The 18,717-nt window shown below is 42.3% G+C and overlaps 1 protein-coding gene and 1 non-coding gene across 2 annotated transcripts; both read right to left on the bottom strand.

Moving 5' to 3' along the window:
• Positions 1–8,114: 8,114 nt before the first annotated feature.
• On the bottom strand, positions 8,115–8,187 carry trnat-ugu. The gene has a single exon. It is a non-coding gene; the product is annotated as a tRNA-Thr (tRNA).
• Positions 8,188–8,479: 292 nt separating this feature from the next.
• hhipl1 (HHIP-like 1) lies at positions 8,480–18,086 on the bottom strand. Its single transcript, XM_041061027.1, has 9 exons — positions 17,474–18,086; positions 15,028–15,674; positions 14,711–14,854; positions 13,693–14,021; positions 12,441–12,567; positions 11,456–11,601; positions 10,373–10,454; positions 9,789–9,871; positions 8,480–9,675 (listed from the first exon to the last, which is right to left on the bottom strand). Exons 1-9 carry the CDS (start codon positions 17,765–17,767, stop codon positions 9,107–9,109), a joined length of 2,421 nt encoding a protein of 806 aa, XP_040916961.1. The 5' UTR covers positions 17,768–18,086; the 3' UTR covers positions 8,480–9,106.
• Positions 18,087–18,717: the final 631 nt, after the last annotated feature.

Genomic DNA, 18,717 nt, shown 5'->3' with positions numbered 1-18,717 from the left:
AGCACCCATCAGCCGCAGCTTATCACCCAGTAATGGAGGCTGGATGGTGTTGAAGGCACTGGAGAAATCAAAGAATGTGATTCTCACCGTGCCACCACCACCATCCAGGTGTGAGTGAGCTCGCTGTAGCAGATAGATGACGGCATCATCCACCCCCAGACATGGCTGGTAGGCAAACTGCAGAGGGTCCAGAGAAGACCTCACCTGCGGCCTCAGGTGAGCCAACACCAACCTCTCCAGCACCTTCATCACATGGGATGTGAGGGCAACTGGACGGTAATCACTGAGGCCAGATGGAGATGACTTCTTGGGTATAGGAACCAGGCAGGAGGTCTTCCAGAGAAGCGGTACCCTCTCCAGGCTGAGGCTCAGGTTGAAGAGATGCTGGAGAACAGCAGGCAGCTGGCTGGCACAGGTCCTAAGAGTCCTGGGGCTGATGCCATCAGGGCCTGCAGCCTTGTGTTGTTTGAGCTTCTCCAGCTCTCTCCTCACCTGGCAGGTCGTCACAGTCAGACAAAGGGGGAGGGGGGAGTAGGGAGGGGAAGGTGTTGTGGGGGGAGGGGTGGTAAGCTGTGGTCCCAAAGTCTGGTCAGGTGGGCTCACCGTAGGAGGAGGAGGAGGGAGCTGAGAAGGCATTGGAGGGGGAGGGGGAGGGGGGAGGCGTGGTGGGGACGGGGGAGGGATAGAGGAGACAGGGGCGGTCAGAGAGCTAAACCTGTTGAAATAGGTGTTAAGCTCGTTAGCTCTCTCCCTGTTGCCATCAGTCAGCCTGCCTCTCCCCCCACATCCTGTGATCTCCTTCATACCAGACCACACCTCCCTCATGTTGTTTTGCTGGAGTTTGGCTTCCAGCTTCCTCTTGAAGGAGTTTTTTTTCTCCCTCAGCTTGTCCCTCAGTTGGTGCTGCACCCTCCTCAGCTCCTCCTTGTCTCCAGACCTGAAGGCTCTCTTCTTCTTGTTGAGTAGAGTCTTCAGGTCGCTGGTGATCCATGGCTTGTTGTTGGGGAAACAGCAAACCGTCCGGGTGGGCACGACGGAGTCCTCACAGAATTTGATGTATTCTGTGATGCAGTCCGTCATACCATCGATGTCCTCCCCGTGTGGCTGGCAGAGTATATCCCAATCAGTGCACTCAAAGCAGTCCTGCAGGGCCTCCTCAGCCTCCTGTGTCCACTTCCTCACACTCCTTGTGGACACAGGCTGCCGCCGGACAAGAGGGGGGAAGGGCAGTGGCACTGTATGCATCCTGTGCATTAGCATACAACAGGTCCAGAGTCTTATTGTCCCTAGTGGAGCAGTCCACATACTGAGTGAAGTCAGTCAGTGTTCTGTCCATGTTCACATGATTAAAATCCCCAGTGATGATCATGAAGGCATTAGGCTGCTGTGTCTGCTGTGTTTTCACATATGTTACCAACAGTGGCAGTATGTTTTGTAATGAGCATATGCTAGGCTGAAACACACTCTCTTTCTCATACAAACACTTAGATGACTCACTTAGATGGCTCCACCTATGATCAGCACTGACAGGACATCAGGTGAAAATTCCTGATGTTCCCTGTGGAGCTGGAATGTCACTCCAGTCACCTCAGGCAGAGAGAGGGGTGGGGTGTGAAAGCTAATATTTACGAGGAGAAAGTAGAAGACATGCAGGAGGTTTGGACCCCTGCAGAATTAACTTCACATTACTTAGAGCAGCATCTGTGGTCATTTGTTTTTCTTTTCAGAATTGAACTCAATCAGTTATCAGTAACAGAAGAGGTACACAACTAAAGAGTCAGACACATTAAATTAAATGTTTAATACATTTCAGTGTAAAGTCAGTCCAGATGGAGACAGTAATGATGATACTAAGGCAGACATGTTGAAATAGTTGTGGAAGTTATTTCTGGTCATTTCTCTACTTACATGCTGAGAAGAGTATATCTTGTCAGGAAGATTTTAATCAAAGGTGGCAAAAAAGAACAAAACAAACAAACAAAAATGAAGGAGGCCTTTGTCTGCTACTGAACCCCTGACAGATACTCAAAGTGAAATAGGATCATGTAGTAATTAGTGCTGTCAAGAGATTAAAAAAATTAAGAGATTAATTATGATCTGTAATTAATTGATCTAATTAATCTCTTTTTTAATCTCACCTAAAAATTGCTGAGAAAAGCCCTCAACTTGAGGTATTTTCATTTGAATTCATTATTACATTATTGTGGCAGATCTAAAGATTGATATAGAACAAAAAATGACTTTATAAAGTCATTTATTGTTTTTAAACACACTTGAACAGATGCATCCATTTACATTCTGCTGTGTGCTTTTGTCAAACTCCAAATAATTAGGAAATAAATAAAACATCAGGTCCTTATAAAGTGCCAGAGGTTAACATAAAACAAACCAGTAACAACAGTTTTCTGAGTAATACAACACTAAATATGTTGCTTTTCCTCTGCTACAGATAATGAAAAATAAGTAAAACAAACCCATCAATCACAGTGCTGTAAGTTAGCACATCAAAAGTAACAGTTCATCACAAAGTGCTGAAATAACATCAAGCAATCACTTCTAGTAGGCTACAGAGGACATAGCACCTATGCTGACCTTGTGCTTCTTATTACTCCTTCTTCAGCCAGTCGCTGAGACAGACCAGCTTGGTCACATTTTCTGGGAGCAAGGCTGCCCTTTCTGGGAGCAAGGCTAAACAGTCTCTCACAGGGTACGGCGGTTGCTGGGAGGCCAGGTACTTGCGTGCTAGGACTGCAGCTCTCCAGACTCCATTCCATCTTCTGAGTCAGAGTCGGATCCCTGCAGGATAGTGCTCCTCCTCTTCTTCTGAGCTGGTCCATCATCCTCTGTGGAAGACTGGAGAGTAGCTGCTCTTCTGGGCTCTGCTGCTTGGAGCATGTTCTCCAGACTGGTCCATACCTGAATGAATGAATGGATAAATGGACGGGTGGATGAATAATGAGTGCCTTTATTTTATTTCATTTTGTGAAGCACTTTGTGTTGCATATAAATAAAGTTTGATTTGATAATAAATTGGACTCATTAGTCCACCTTATCCTTATAGTCTTTACCTGTTCCCTCTTTTCTCTTGGAAGACATTTCAAATCCTTGAAATGTGGATCCAGTGCTGTGGCCACCTTGAACCATGTCTCGTTGGCATCAGCTTGCCATGCTGCCAGGTCCTTCTGGAAGGCATTCTTGAATTTCACCATGTAGGCTGGATCATCATCAGTGATGTCCATGACACGGTCCAGATGGCGAAAAGCAGACAGCTCTACAGAGCAAGAGACGTAGCCCTCACCACCCAGCAGATCAGTCACATACCTGCAGAGGTGGATAAGTTTGCAAATTTGCTGGATATTTAAAGTGTAACTGATTTTCAATTTCCAATAATTGTCTTTAAAAGTAACTACCTAATGTTCATTCATTTTTAGATTACACGTGACAGTAGTTTATATCATTAAAATGGACAGTGTTTATTTGAGCTTACCTGCATGGTACAAGCAAGACCACCAGCCTCTGCAGTTTCCCCCACTCAGCTTCGGTTGGCATGACCAATCTGTGGTTGTTCTGTAGGTCCAACATAGCCTGGACAGCCTCTCGGTTGCGTAGGAGGCGTGACACCATTGCGAGTGTCGAATTCCACCTGGTCAGTACGTCTTGTATAAGTTGCTCGCTCTTTTTTCCAAGTGTTACTTGTTGCTGGTTAAGTTCTGTGGTACTTGCAGGGTTTTGTCTGAAATGGCCAACAATCTTGCGGCACTTTGCCAGTACACCGGCAAACCCACTGTTATCGAGGCAGACCGTGATGGTCCTCTGGAGAATGTGAGCATTGCAGGCGATGTGCTCGTATGGAAGCGCTCTCATAGCAGCCAGCATGTTTGCTGCGCTGTCTCTACCGATGGTGGATATCTTGTTTTCAATTCCCTAGTCATTTGCCACCTTGAGGAACTGTTCGGCGCATTTACCAGCAAAATGCCTGGTTTCTGTTTTCATGACGGTCAGTGCAAATGAGTTGAGGTTCCACTCACCATCAATAAAGTGTCCGGTCACCCCCAAATAGCTGTGGTTGCCAGCTGAGGTCCAGTGATCTCCGGTTATAGCACAGAGTCGGGCGAATCCTCCACCAAAATCTCAAGTTTATTTTTCTTTTCGGCGTTTTACATCTTGCTGATTTGGGTCGTCACTGTAGTCCTGCACGGTGGCTTGTATGATGGGTCACTGGACGCAGTTTGCAACACCTCTGTTAACCCCTCGTCTTCCACTATGTTTATCGGCCTGCAGTTCATCGCTATCCACTTGGCAAGAACATTCGTTAGTCTGTCGTTTGCAGACTTGCTCATTCGCGGGGTATTCTCGAGTTTAGTTTGGCGAAGAGCTTTGTACGGCTCGCTAAATTGCTAACGTCTTCGCTGCTAACCTTAGCTGTGGCTGCACTCGCGACTGGGTGCTTTGCATTGATATGGTAGGCTAAACTTGAGCTGCTTTGGTGGTAAAGCAAACTCCTTCTTACACAGAAGGCACATCACTTTACCTTTATTAATGGTGTCGTCGGGGCGTTTTTGAAATGTAAATTTACCGTTCATTGGGCCAGCAACTCTCACAAGCTCCTCCATTTTCACGTCTCCTCTCTGCCCTGCCCTGTGAAATAAGGACCTCTTAAATCCACTTTTGGTGATCTTCGTGGTTTTGCTATGATTAAAGGATTAGAAGGTCTTCAGTGGAATGAAAAGATCTTGTGAAAAAAGCTGCTATGCCATTCTGCTGTTTTTTCTGACATCCTGCAGATGAGGGCTGTAGGCTACTGAAAAGCAACACCTGGATACATTCAGCCCCTCTGACATTTTAAAAATTAGAGGATGAAGCAACACTACCACCTAGTGGCTACTCGCCCTAATTATCAACATGTGGCAACCACAGAGAATGGCAGTAACAGACTGCGTTACACTCAGAGCAAAGTTGTAGCATTTACTCCATATTCTGCAATCGTGGAACATCTGGGACTTTTTTATGGTTGTGTTTGATTACATACTAGGACTACTTAGACAAGAGCAGTGCCCATCAAACTGGAGTGTGCCCTTTGATGGCGTAATCAGTTACATCATCAAAGGGTTGTCTCAGTTCAAAACATGGTTAAAATATGACAACAGCAAGTGCAGTTTTCAGTAAATGGAAGAATTTCTGTTCATTTTCAACTGCTCAGAAACTTCTCAGTCGATGCTGCACTCAGTTGGGTCCACGGGATTACTTCTCCCTAAATTTGAGGTCGATCGGACGAAAATTTAAAATCCAGACAGAAGGACAGACAAAGATCCCAACATTTATAGGTAGACCAGTTAGCAGTGCTGGGGAACGGAATACATGTAACGCACACGTAACATGTTTCTGTCTTGGCCAATGCATTCCTGTCCCTGCTCTGTTTTGCCGGCTGCGGCTCAAGCTCTCACTCTTGGTGCTCCTCGTCCGACTCCATTCTGACCGACTGATCAGGCAAATAGCTTGTTTTTTATTTACGTTTGTTTTCAGGGATACAAACGTAAATTCTGGGAAATGCATCGGGTTGCCTTCGTTCATTTAGAGAATAAATATAAACTCGTGAAACAGAGAAGTATCGTCACGTAATCCATTGATTTCAAAAATGTAACTGTATTCTGAATACTATCTATTTAAACCAGGGGTCACTAACAGGCGGACCGCAGTCCGGGTCCGGACCCAGACGCCGTCCTATGCGTCCTATTCTCTCCTCAGACCCACTCTCACATTTATTAGCGTTTATTACATGTCATTAACTCTGTGTCCTCTCTGTCCCGTAGTCCTGTGTTTGTTTCTCTCTGGTCTTTCTTTCTCTGTACCTTTCTGCAGGTATCTCTGGCTCCGGAGCTGCATGTTCTATGGTCCTGGCTCCACCCACCTGCTGCTGTTTATTGTTTACAATGATCCATTTCTAACACGTTTAATGTTCAATTCTGCTACAGATAAATATTGGATTAATATTCTATGCAGACTGTAATGTAAATAATTACCAGTCATGACAGCTTTTTGCCTCTGTGCTCTGTTTCCTGTCATAACTGTAATCTATTGAGCACACATTATCCACTAACTCAGAGGTGTCAGACCTGTTCCACAAAGGGCCATGTGGCTGCTGGTTTTTGTTCCAACCAATCAAGAGCACACAGTTTGACCAATCAAGACTGAGATCAGTTGATTAAATGGGTCAAGTCTGGTGTGCTGCTGCTTGGTTGGAACAAAACCCTGCAGCCACATGGCCCTTTGTGAAAAAGGTTTGACACCTCTGCCCTAACTGTTCACTAACTGTAATCTAAATGCTGACCCTCTAACATTGTCCATTGCCAACTCTGTATTATGCTGCATGTCCTTCTCCTCCTCTCCTCCATTCCTAGCTGTCCTATCTTCCTCCTTTTCCTCCTTTCACCTATCCCGGCCATCGGCAGGAGCCATTTGAGCCAGGTTCTGCTCAAGGTTTCTTCCTGTTCAAAGGGAGTTTTTCCTTGCCACTGTCACCTTAAGTGCTTGCTCTGGGGTCAGGCTCTGGGTCTCTTTAAAGCGCTTTGAGACAATTTTGATTGTGGAAGGCGCTATATAAATAAAATTGAATTGAATTGAATTGAACTCACTTGGATGGAGAAACCAGGCTGTTTGAGTGCATGAAAGTTCTTTTTATTCTCCCCTGACTCATGCCTAGTATCAAGACACACTAACCTTAACTAAGTTTCAGGCGGTATCCATATAATTTTTGACCCACTTATAGCAATACTTCAGCTTCCTACAAAAATGTCTTTACCTGTGAAAAATGTTTGCAACTACAGTGAAACAAAATGACCACAAGACAGCCACTTTAGCTGCTCTGTGAGGCTGGTCGGTGCTGTCTACAGTTTTCCTGCAGAATTACTTCCGAAGTGTTGCACAGGCTGAAGTTTTTGTCTGGTTTGGTAGACGGTTTGGTAGGAATGATACATGAATATTATCTATAAATAAAAATGCATATTTCTAAGTAATTTATTTACACCCAAATCCTACCAATCTGACTCCAGATCAGCATGATCACCACATACACGCAGACAAAACATGCTGTACTACTCTCCTGAGACCAAAAAACATTGAGAACCTTCTTTTCATGCTGACACATTAAACTTTTAAGCTTTGTAACTATGTAAATGATAGCAATGCTGTTGGACTTTATAATTATATGTGGTTTCTCCGAGGCTGGGACTGGGTTTGATGGGCCATTGTTCTGGGTTCATCACACAGACCCAGCAACCCTTAGTCATAATCAAAGTGGTAGATTAAGAGATAAAGGAACCACAATTCATCATGAAGGAAACATGAACGTTATGGCAGTTCCAAACCAAAACTTTCAAGATGAAAAATCAAGAGCCAGTTTTACCAGTTGTTCATATTATCAATAGTTGTAAGTGTTTACTACGTAAAGAGTAAACCTAATAAAAGTAAAATTTAATATGGCTGATAAATCGTTAAAAATGCTGATCAATACGTATATAAACAAGGTAGATGTTAGCAATATTATACAATATACTAGGTTTGTTATGTTGCATTCTCTCTCAGTCTAAGCTGCATTAATTAAAAAGTACTAGTTCGGAGACATATTTCTTCTCTTTACTATCTTTTTTCCTCTCTGTGTATATGTAAATAAAAAAGTCATGACCACTCCTCCCAAACTGTTATTTTTGGAAGTTATGTTACAGCTTGTGATGCTGCTGTGACTCCCTGTTTACATAGCTAATTGCTTCTGATTGCACTAATGATGTTTCCTAGCGACCAATTTACTAACTGTAACTGTAATGGAATACAGTTACTCATAATTTGTATTCTGAATACGTAACGCCGTTACATGTATTCCGTTACTCCCCCACACCGCCAGTTAGAATTAGATTACCGCTTCACTTAATGCAATTCTGTTTAAGTCCACAGGGTGTCAGCTGCTTTATTTTACTGTACTTCATATAGGCGTGTGTGCTTACCTTTTGTTTTAGCAGAGTACAGTTCATATCTTCTACAATTCTAACAAAAACCAATATGAAATATGTTACACGGTGAAGAAGAACTCAAAAAATTGGAGAAGGAAAAAGCCAGACAATAGGCCCCAGCGAGGATCGAACTCGCGACCCCTGGTTTACAAGACCAGTGCTCTAACCACTGAGCTATGGAGCCTATACAATAGTAGGTGATCCGTCGCATTTTGTATTTCAAGTCGTTCAGGTGTTGTATTGTTATATCTATTCATATTTGTGTTCTCCTGTACAGCAATTTACCACCTACCCTGACAACAGTAAAGCAAACAGGAGTGTCGCCAACTCGTCCTTAAATTTCTGCAACGAGTTAGCTCGTGGGTTAGCTTGTCTTCTTTTCAATACATGGGATAAAGTTTTCATTTTAGATTTTATGTCTCATGTCCAGTTACATCAGACTTACCTGTTTATCTAAGTGTGGGAGAAAGCCAGGAGAGACTAGAAAGCTTTTATTTAAATCATGTACCAAAATGGCACCATTAGGATACAACCATACATTCAATACATTAGGAAATGTGACATTCAGACACTTGACAAATATGTTGCTGTAGCAAATCACTGAGAAGCCAAACATACGTTCAAATTAAGCATTCAAGTCTGTACTGAAAACTCAAAAATGCAATCTCATAAAAAGGTTTACCACAGAGTAAAATTAGCAAAGTGCCACTGCCCACAAGTAGAAGACATTAGTGAAAAAGTTAGGATAAAGTTAGTGTTGGATATCAACAATGTTTCAGCTGTTAGGTTATCAGTTATAACTGGAATGCTCTGATGAAAGGATTGTCAACCAACATCACCTCCTGCTTTAGAAATTTCCTTAACTTTTTGCAGTCTTATATTAATAAAAAATGTACCATGCACCTTATTCAAAGCACACTGTATTGTGGCTGCACTGCACTTGCACTAAATGAGTTCTCCCTTTTTCTTTTTATTGTGATGGACAACAAAATACAGCCATTTTAGACCACATTTATGCTATTCAACTCCATTGTAGCTGCTGAAATGTCTGTTGTCAGGTTTATTTAATGATAATTAGCTCTGATTTCACTTTAGTCACACTTTTAGATTTCTATAATGTAGTCTGAGTTTCCACAGATCACCCCAGCATCTTCATAGTGGGCACAGTTATGTATCCCAATGCCGGCATGTTTACAATCCAGCAGGGTGGACTCAGTCCCTTCACACTGAACATCATCCAGAAGAATGTGCAAATCCTTCCCCTCACCAAACTCTGAGTTCTTGGCTGCTTTCATAGCATATCGGAAGCCTAGCTGCCGGCAAACCACCGCAGCATTCTTGGTGGTCCACAGGTCGTCACAAACTGTGCCCCATTCCCTGTTAATGTAGATCTCCACCCGTCCACGGTCACTACGGCCTTGTTCGTCTCCTACCAGCCTCACCGTTCCATTCTGGAGCTCAGGTGCAGTTTCTGTTCTGGATTTTCCCTTTCTGCGCCGACCTTTCCGCCTTGAATGTCTGGGTGGTTTGGTGGTAGTTGTGGTTGGTAAAGGGGTGGGCAGGTCTGGTCCTAGTTCACCTAGACGGTCAATGAGCTCTTGAAGCCAGTCATATGATTCTGTGGGTTGTGACTCAGGCTTGTTTTTGCTTGATGGCTCAACACCAACCAGTGCTAATGCAACAGAAAAACATACAACCAAGTATGAATATAATTAATTGAATATAATTATTTTCACAGATTTGACTAGGTTTAGTCAGTGTCAAGTGTTTTGGAAGTGGACTCACTTTCCTGTGGAACAAACTTGATGAGATTACTTTTTACTCTGACAGGAAGGGGGTCATAGTGACACTGTCTCGGTGGAGCACGTCTGAAAACAGGAAAAGACATGAATAATAAAACATTTATTATTTGTTTTAATGTCTTTAACTTCTATCTAAATCACAGCTATGGTGAAGAACATTTAAAATGAGCTACAGTATAAATTGGGCAACGCAACCATAGAAATACAGAAAGAGCCAAGAGCTGTCTGGAGCAGTGACAGAGAGTAGAGATTTAGGGAGACAGGCCTTTCACACTGCTGCCAACACCACTTCACCCAAACAGACACTGAGAAAGTTATCCCACACAGCTAAGCTCACATCTAAGCCAAGTATGATCATGATACTACACATCCCGCAAGCTCACTGAGTAGAATGAGATGCCTGTGTTTGTTGACTATGAACAGATGTGTGTCTCACATATCCATGTCCAACAAATGTATATGCTCACTTCACAGTGAGATGTTTCTGAAAATGGCATGTTACACAAGTTCTCTTTGTGTAATGATACTGAAATAAGAAAAAAGCAAAGTAACAATTTCATTAGTCACCTTGAGGGATCTACCACTTTATAAACGACTCCTGAAGGTGAAGTGGCGCTTGGTATTCCAGTGGACATGAAGTACAGCTCACCTGATGGAAAGAAAAAAAAGACATTACATCAAGAGGACATTACACAAGTTTCAGGTCGTGTAGAAAGAATGTTGCAGGCACAGTATCTTAGGCATAGGCACATAGCTGCCAGAGCCCACTGGAACGATGCTCCACTATTTGTTTTCTCCAAGTGAGGAAAGAAAAGTTAATCATAATCCAACTGAAATTCATTTGTTTTTTAAGTGCTTGAAATTTCCATCATCATTAAAGCCTCTGTCATGCAAGAGCCAATAAAAACAAACAGAATGGTCAGAGTTGACATATCGGCATTTAAGGTGTACTGATTGACTGACAACGTCAACTCGTGCATTGAATAACATGTAAGAAAACATTCCACCCTCAAAGCTGTTGGTAGCTGTTAGTAGCCTTTGAGCAGCTCAGTGAATAAAATGGTTATTTCTACCAAGATAGCCTCAGCTAGTAAAGATGAAAAGCAGCTAGACATCCTTTATTCATCCTTCACTCTTCTGTTGTTTCTTTCTTTGCACTGGAGATGAAAGTTTGCTGCGCTCAGTTTTCACAGCCTGTTAGATGAACTTGACTCTGAATGGATGTTTCCAATGAGGCTTCATTTGCTCGCCACAAGTAAATGAAATCATTCAAAACACAAACTGCTTGTGTTCATTCTCCTGTACCGCTTATTGCCACACTTATAACAACCTACTACACCCATGGTATCATCTAATACTACCTAGCTAGATGTTTTTGCTGACTGCTGCTAATATTCTCTACATGATGATACTATTAATAGTAAGTTAGTCTAACATTTGATTTTCTTGTCAGTTATAATTGACTAACTTACGTAAACCTGCCACAGCAGAAACAGTGGTTACATAACCTTCGAAACAAGCTGCAACAAGCACAACATCCACACACGCGCATGTGTGTCAGAAGTTTGTTCTGGTACTTAAACAAATAGCACTACACTTCTGATAGGTTGGACTGCAGTTTGTGTGTGTGTGTGTGTGTTCATGCATTACCAGCTTCATCCTCAGCAAAAGAAATGATATATTGGTGGTAGTTGTTGATGAGTCCAGGGAAGGCACACGTCAGGCCCATCCCCATGCAGATCTCATTGTATTTCCATTGTCCTGTGTTTCTGTCCTCCTGCAGACTCATCAAACGCCTGGAAGAGGAACCAAATCCACAATCTCTAATGTGTGTTGTATTCTATACTATTTTGTAATGGAGCACTGTGTGAAATTTGATGCAGCATTGTCTAGTTCTTCTTTCATTTCTGCTTTCCTTCCTTTTCCAGAGTACTTTTATATAGCCTTAGAGAACAGGCATGAACTGGTTATATTATACTGTATAGTGTGTTATGATGCAAATTGTACGTAAGTGCAGCTCCTGAGTAAACATACTTGTGGCATTCCAGATGACAAACAAAATGAGAAAAAAGAGATAAAACAATTAATGAGAAGTTTTTGAATTCAATTTTGATCAATAATGAACTGTTAAAGATTTATTGAACAAACAAGCCTGTTCCAGCTTCTCCACTGTGAGGATATGTTGTTTCCCTATTGTATTTCACTGTGAATTTAAAATCTTTGAATATGAGGTTTGTTCAGTTGCAGTTCTACCAAAATCTCCCTGAATGGAAGCTGAGTCTACACTATATTCTGTTTTACTGAAGCTGCAGTTAGTGAAGAATATGACAGGGCAGAGGGCCTGTGCAAAAAGGAGGTCTTAAATGAATTGTTTTGTGTTTGGCCCAGAGAAGCCTCACTAGAAGGCAATAAAGTGCTTGTCCAAACTAGTTCACAGACTTCTTGTCATTTCTGAAATCCTCAAATATAGATAAGTGGGCATCAAATAAACATGTACAAAACTTATCTTCTGATCTAGGTTTGATATCACATTGTTTCCATTCCTCTAAATCATTTCCCTGCTATTTCCAACGGAAACATAAATGTTGATGTTATTCAGCAAGCAAAATATGCTGTTTACCAGATTAAATCTTACCCGCTCATGAAGTCTCCAAATATGTACATGCCATTCAGGTTGGGGTATTCACAGCCTCGGTACACATAACCACCAGTAACCGACTTGCCCATCTTGTGGGGGTATGCATAAATAGGCAGGACATCATCTGTGAAAAACGTCAAAGGTGATTATTGGTATTACTGCAGTTGTCCTTCATCTGGATCAGACTTTCCTGTACAGTTAGTCATTCGATATTCACCTCAGAAAATGTTTTGTCTGAGATACCATACATTTTAAAGCTGAATAAATATGTATCTTTCAAGGATAGAGCCAATTTCAAGGGTCACAGTGAGCAAGCCTAATGATTGCACGAACAAAATACTGACTGAGAGTCAGGTCTTGACATAGATTTGCCCTTTTGTTTAATGCCAGGCTGTAGTGCCTAACAACTGCATCTCATCTCCCTGAGGAGTATTTCTTTTACATGGCTGTGTCAGACCCCAGAAGGCCATCATGATGTTATAATTATAAGTTACTGATGCTTTTAAAGAGAAATGTCCAACATAGGGAAGGGGTGCAGTGGCAGTTTGGGCTGACGCTTCAACAACAAATAAACAATCAACAAACAAAATGGAATCAAAAAATAAAAATGGAAAAACATATTCTAAGGATTTTCCATTTAAACTCAGCCCTTTAATTACAATTTATGCTCTTAAGCACATTATAGGAAACACAAGCAGCTCACAGTGGAGGACAGTGCAAGTCTAACAAGGCTAATGGCTTGGTTAGGATTACTACATATTAATTTATTTTATGACAGTGCAATACCTTAAATTAATTACCGTAAGGCAAGTGAATTATTTAGTAGGCTGTTGTCATTGATTGACCACAGAATGATTCACATTCTGACAAAAATGCATAGTTTCCTTGAGGTAGATGCTCGTCAAATGTTGCTTTCAGTGTTGCATCTGACATCAATTGAAGTTAAACTCATTGTACTTATGGACTGATTTAGTTTACTATGAGACAGCAGCAAAAAAAAGAAAAGTTAGTCACCATTTCTACAAAGAACCAAGAGCCTGCAGCCTTTCATTGAAGCAGAGCAGTGCAGAGGATCATATCATCCAGACAGGAAAAACTACAGAAGTTTGTGCAGAGAGCTGATGCTGGTGTGTAATGAAAACCAGCAGAACCTCTGTGCTCCATTACAACACAATTACAGACCACTGTTGTCTGCTGTTGAACAAATGTAATGACGGATGTTTCCAAACCATCCGACCGCAATGCCTACCTAGTGAGCTGTTGGCACACAGCTTCTTATCATAGCACGAGAAGCCCTCTTTAGCTCTCCAGCCGTAGTTCCGACCTTTGTGGATGATGTCGATCTCTTCAAACTTGTTCTGGCCTACGTCCCCACAGAAGACGCGCCCCTTTCCCTCTTTGGTCCGAGGGTCGCCTCGGTCCACCGAGCACCTCCACATATTACGGACACCGTAAGCATAAATCTCAGGTCGAGCTCCTCGTTCATGTATGAAGGGGTTATCTGGAGGGATTCTGTACAATGGGCCTCTCTGATTATCATCCACATCAATACGAAGAACTTTACCCAAGAGAGCTGACCTAAAATAGAGGCGACAATATGGAAAATCAAATCAAATCATAGGAAGCACTGTAAAATATAATAACATAAAAAGAAGTAAAATAGCATAACTTGGTAAGGTCCAAAAAGAAACAAAAACAGAAGAGAGAACATAGAGATGACTTAACAATCTATCTCATAGAAATACACAGTCAAGGTTTAAAAATATAAAACAGTTAAAGTGAAAAAGTGAAATATCATATAAATTAAGATACATCAAAACAATTAAGGACACCCAAAGGCCTGAAAGAACATGTGAGTCCTCAGATTAGTCTTAAAAGTGCCTATGGAGGGGGACACTTGATTGAAAACAGTAAACTGTTCCAAAGATTTGGGGCAGCTACAGTGAACGCACTATCGCCCTTTCCCCTTAGTCTGGACCAAGGGATAGTCAGGAGCAGCTGGTCTGAGGAGCTGAAAGGAATGACTAATGCCCAAATGAGGAAACAATGGAATAATGTGTAATTACTGACTATTTATGCCACATACACAAAAACAAATATCGTTCCTATAGAGTTTACATAAAGGAAAACATAATTCATTTATTATGACAAAAACATTCAGCTGGACAAACTCAATTCTTTGGTACATTTGTTACAATTACACTGATTCTTTGATAAATACTCTGTTACTCCAGATAAGTTCAGACTTCAGACAAGTATTTTCTTACTTGTTCTGGGCATTCCCATATTTCCCAAATGGGTCTCCTGCCATCCCACCATCACCTGTGAAAATGTACAAGTAACCATCATCTGCAAAGAGCAGCTGCCCTCCATTGTGGTTTGACGCAGGCTCATCGATCTCCAGAATAACTCTGGAAGGTCAGTAGACAAGACAAATACAGCATTGAACTCACTTATTTCAATGCAGCATTGAACTCAGTTTATTTGTAGGGTTCATTTGTAGGGTTCATGTAGAGCTGTAAATTTTTCAGATTACTAAAAACCCATTGCTGTTACCTAACTTGGATCACCTGTCCATACCTACCGCTCAGAGGCATGGTCCACCACATTCATGTCGTTGGCTGACACACGGAACTCACTGATCCTGATCCTCTCATCAAAACCCACCTCCACTGAGTAATACACATACAACTTCCCATTGTACTTGTACTTGGGGTGAAAGGTGAGGCCCAGAAAGCCTCTCTCATCACCTTCCCATGATGATGTCAAGACTGCCTTGGTAATGTTCAAAAATGGTTTCTGAAGTTTGGACCGGTCAGGAAGGTAGGTCCACACCAAGCCCACCTGTTCTGCCACAAAGAACCGATGTGTGCCGTCATTAGCATGGACCATGGCTAGCGGGTTCCGCAGACCATTGGCCACTTCTTCCAGACACAGCTGCAGACAGCCATCTGAGTCTGACTGAACCCGGCCCAGGCTCTGGGTGAGCTTCTGGTTGCTGAGGAGATGGGGATAGCAGTAGTCCATGTCGTCTAGCTGCAGGTACTGGCAGAGACGATTCAGGTCTTCCTTGACGTTGGCTATGTGTGGGTCGTCAGACAGGAGAGGGATTGTGAAGTTGCACTTCTTCCAAAACTGTGAGCAGTAGTCATGACAGAGGCCAGGGATGGTCCGGATCGGTGTGCTCAGATCCTCTGCATCAAAGAGGTGAGCTGCATAAGGAGAACACTCCTGGGCAGACAGAGAAGAGTGGTGAGCAGAGGAGGTGGAGCAATAAGGAGGTGAACTGAGGACAATGTGTTGCATGTAGAGCTTTACTTGAACATAACTACTGAAGCTAATATGGCAAACCTGTTCGCAAACAGTTGCTTATTTACACATTCAGCCCTTAAACCTAAAACAATGAGATGAAAGATGCTGAAACTCTCAGCAGAGTTGAGACGAACTGTAGAGTCAGCTGATGGGTATTTGTTGGATCATTAGTACAACTGACCCCTTTCATATTACATACACTATTTGACCCATTGTTAGCATATACTGTTATTATATTATATAATATTAATTATATCAGTTTTGATGAAAGGAAATCCTACTAACCTAGCAGTTAAGGACTGACTGTTTTGCTATTTGATCTTTTGAAAAATCTATCACATACAGTGCTCTGTTTCCTATCATAACTGTAATCTGCTGAGCACAAATTATCCACTAACTGTTCTGTAGTCTGAATGCTGGCACTCTAACATTATCCACTTCTAACCCTGTTTGTATCATGTTTTATATGCTGCATATCCTTCTCCCCCTCTCCTCCATTCCCAGCTGTCCTATCTTCCTCCTTTTCCTCCTTTCACGCAGCCCGGCCATCGGCAGGAGGGTCCCCCATATGAGCCAGGGTCTGCTCAAGGTTTCTTCCTGTGAAAAGGGAGTTTTTTCTTGCCACTGTCACCTTAGGTGCTTGCTCTGGGGTCAGGCTCTGGGTCAGTGTAAAGTGCTTTGAGACAGCTTTTGATTGTGGAAGGAGCCATATAAATAAAATTGAATTGAATTGAACAATATTCATTCATTTTAACTATATATTTGTTATTGCCTATTGTGGGGAACTACTGTCATTAATGAAATAAAGATCCCACACACCTTGAGCTGGGCATACAGTAACAGCATGTTGACAAATTGAATTCATATTCATATTATTGTTTTTAATACATTTGGCATACAGAAACCTTCCATGTTTGAGTGGGTTAATTTCTAACGCAGAAAGCGTTCCACCCTTTCTTGCAGGTTTATTTCTGCACACGCAGAAAAGAAATAAACCATTATTATTAGGGCTCTAATCCTGAGGGTTATTATTAGGGCCCGAATAACCATGTTTCACATAGAAACATGGTTAAAACTTTAAGTGGGGAAGCGGACAATTCTTACTTTGACTGGCAAAAATTAACTCCTGACCATGACCTTCTCTCATGGGGACCATTTTTACCATTGGCCATCTTGTCCTGGTCAAAAGCCATTAGTCACATATTTGCTCAGAACTCAGGATGCCTTTGAGCAATTCTCATTAAATTCACTAGAGACACCCTGCATTATGCCCTGTGCTTTGTGATGATGAAACAAATGTGTTATGCTCACTGCTTCTTTAAAAAAATTCAAACCAGCTGAAGTGACTTTGCTCAGCTTTGTCAAGCCTGTCACCTGCTCATTGTTGAACATCTCAGAACTCAAAGCTTTAAAACCCTCTGTCTGTCTCTCTCCTCTGCTGCCTGTGTAACTGTAGAGGTTTAAGTGGAATTCAGTGAGGGTGACCTTTACCTCAATTCAGCTCAGTGTACTTTATGACGAGAGGAAGCATTTTTATTTAGTTATTTCACTGTAAGACCATATTAGACCATACGTTTAAGTGTTTTTGTGTCAATAAGTTGTTAACATATTAACACTGCTGATTTAACAGTCGTTGTCTTTGCTGTCTGGTCAGAATCTTGGCGAATGATGGAAATGTTTTGGACTGAGCCAAGCGACCTTTGTCCATGCATGCCTACCTGGCAAAGCAGCTCCAGCACGAAGCCCGCACAGTTAGCATATCCATAATAATCAAAATTATCCACAATCTGGTAGTACCTAGCCATCAGCTCCTGGTCTTTCTGATAATCACAACAGCCAAACTCCTTGTACATTACGCAAAACTCCAGCTCCCTCATCGGTCGGAAGGGCGGCTTAAAATCCAAACACTGCGGGTGTAACATTACAGGTGCCATCCAGAATGTCGAAAAACACAAGATGCCAATCCGCGAGAGCCACAGCCGACTCGGGGATTTACCATAACAGCGCCGCATTATAGCGTGCCTTAGAGACCATGGGAGAAAAAGTTGTGCAGAAGCGGCTTCCTGTGTGCACTTTGCTCTAACTCCAATCTTCCGCTGTATTTGGCGCTCTGACGTGGTGGACCGTTGTGTGTCCTGTTAACCTGGACTGTAGTCAGGCTGCAGCTGGTGGACCTTAGGCTGAAGCCATCTGCACACAAAATGGGAGGAAGGCAACCAGCCGCAGAGCCCCGCTGCACTGCTGCTGTCTGTGGACCAGCCACACCATCTACAGCTATAATATTACCACTCGGACTCCCCCCACCCCCCAATAAAAAAAAAAAACAAAAAACGCTTTTATCTATCCAATATCCACTGATTTTATTAAGAGTCTAGTGTCATTTCAGTTTCGACTGGGTTAAAGCACGCAGTGCATTGTGGGTCCTCCAGTTATCGTAGTTTCTTGGATTAAGCTGTCATCATTTGCAAAACATTAGTTGAAAAATCATGCATGCATCATCTCCTGCTGCCCAGCAGATGGCGACTTCACCACTGCCTGAATCACTTAATTCCTCTATTCACATACAATCGCAATTAAAAAATAATGACGATGATGATTTAAGACGAGGCCGTTGTGCATTAAAGTCTAAAAGGTCCACAGTCTTGCACAGTGGAGGCATTGTTCATATCGAGGTCATGAGATGGGGGGAGATTAATGTATTTCAAACAACTGATTTAATGAAGCAGGACATTCAGTCACACAGACATAGAGCTGGTCCTCGGGCACCGTGGCGAGAGCAAGTAAATTCCACCACTAACGCCTGAAGTGCACATGTATTTCCGTATTTAAAATAAATAAAAACATTTATTTGGGAAAAAAAAGGAATATCTGTTGATCCACTCGTCTACATTTTTTTCAACAATTGGAGTGTGTTCACTTTACAAGGGCATACCTATTAACATGTTTTGCCTAAGCTCTGTTT

This window comes from Toxotes jaculatrix, chromosome 17, assembly GCF_017976425.1.
Source record: "Toxotes jaculatrix isolate fToxJac2 chromosome 17, fToxJac2.pri, whole genome shotgun sequence".
Lineage (NCBI taxonomy): Eukaryota > Metazoa > Chordata > Actinopteri > Toxotidae > Toxotes > Toxotes jaculatrix.
The sequence above is the reverse complement of the archived record's forward strand: the minus strand, read 5'-3'. Positions and strand labels throughout refer to the sequence as shown.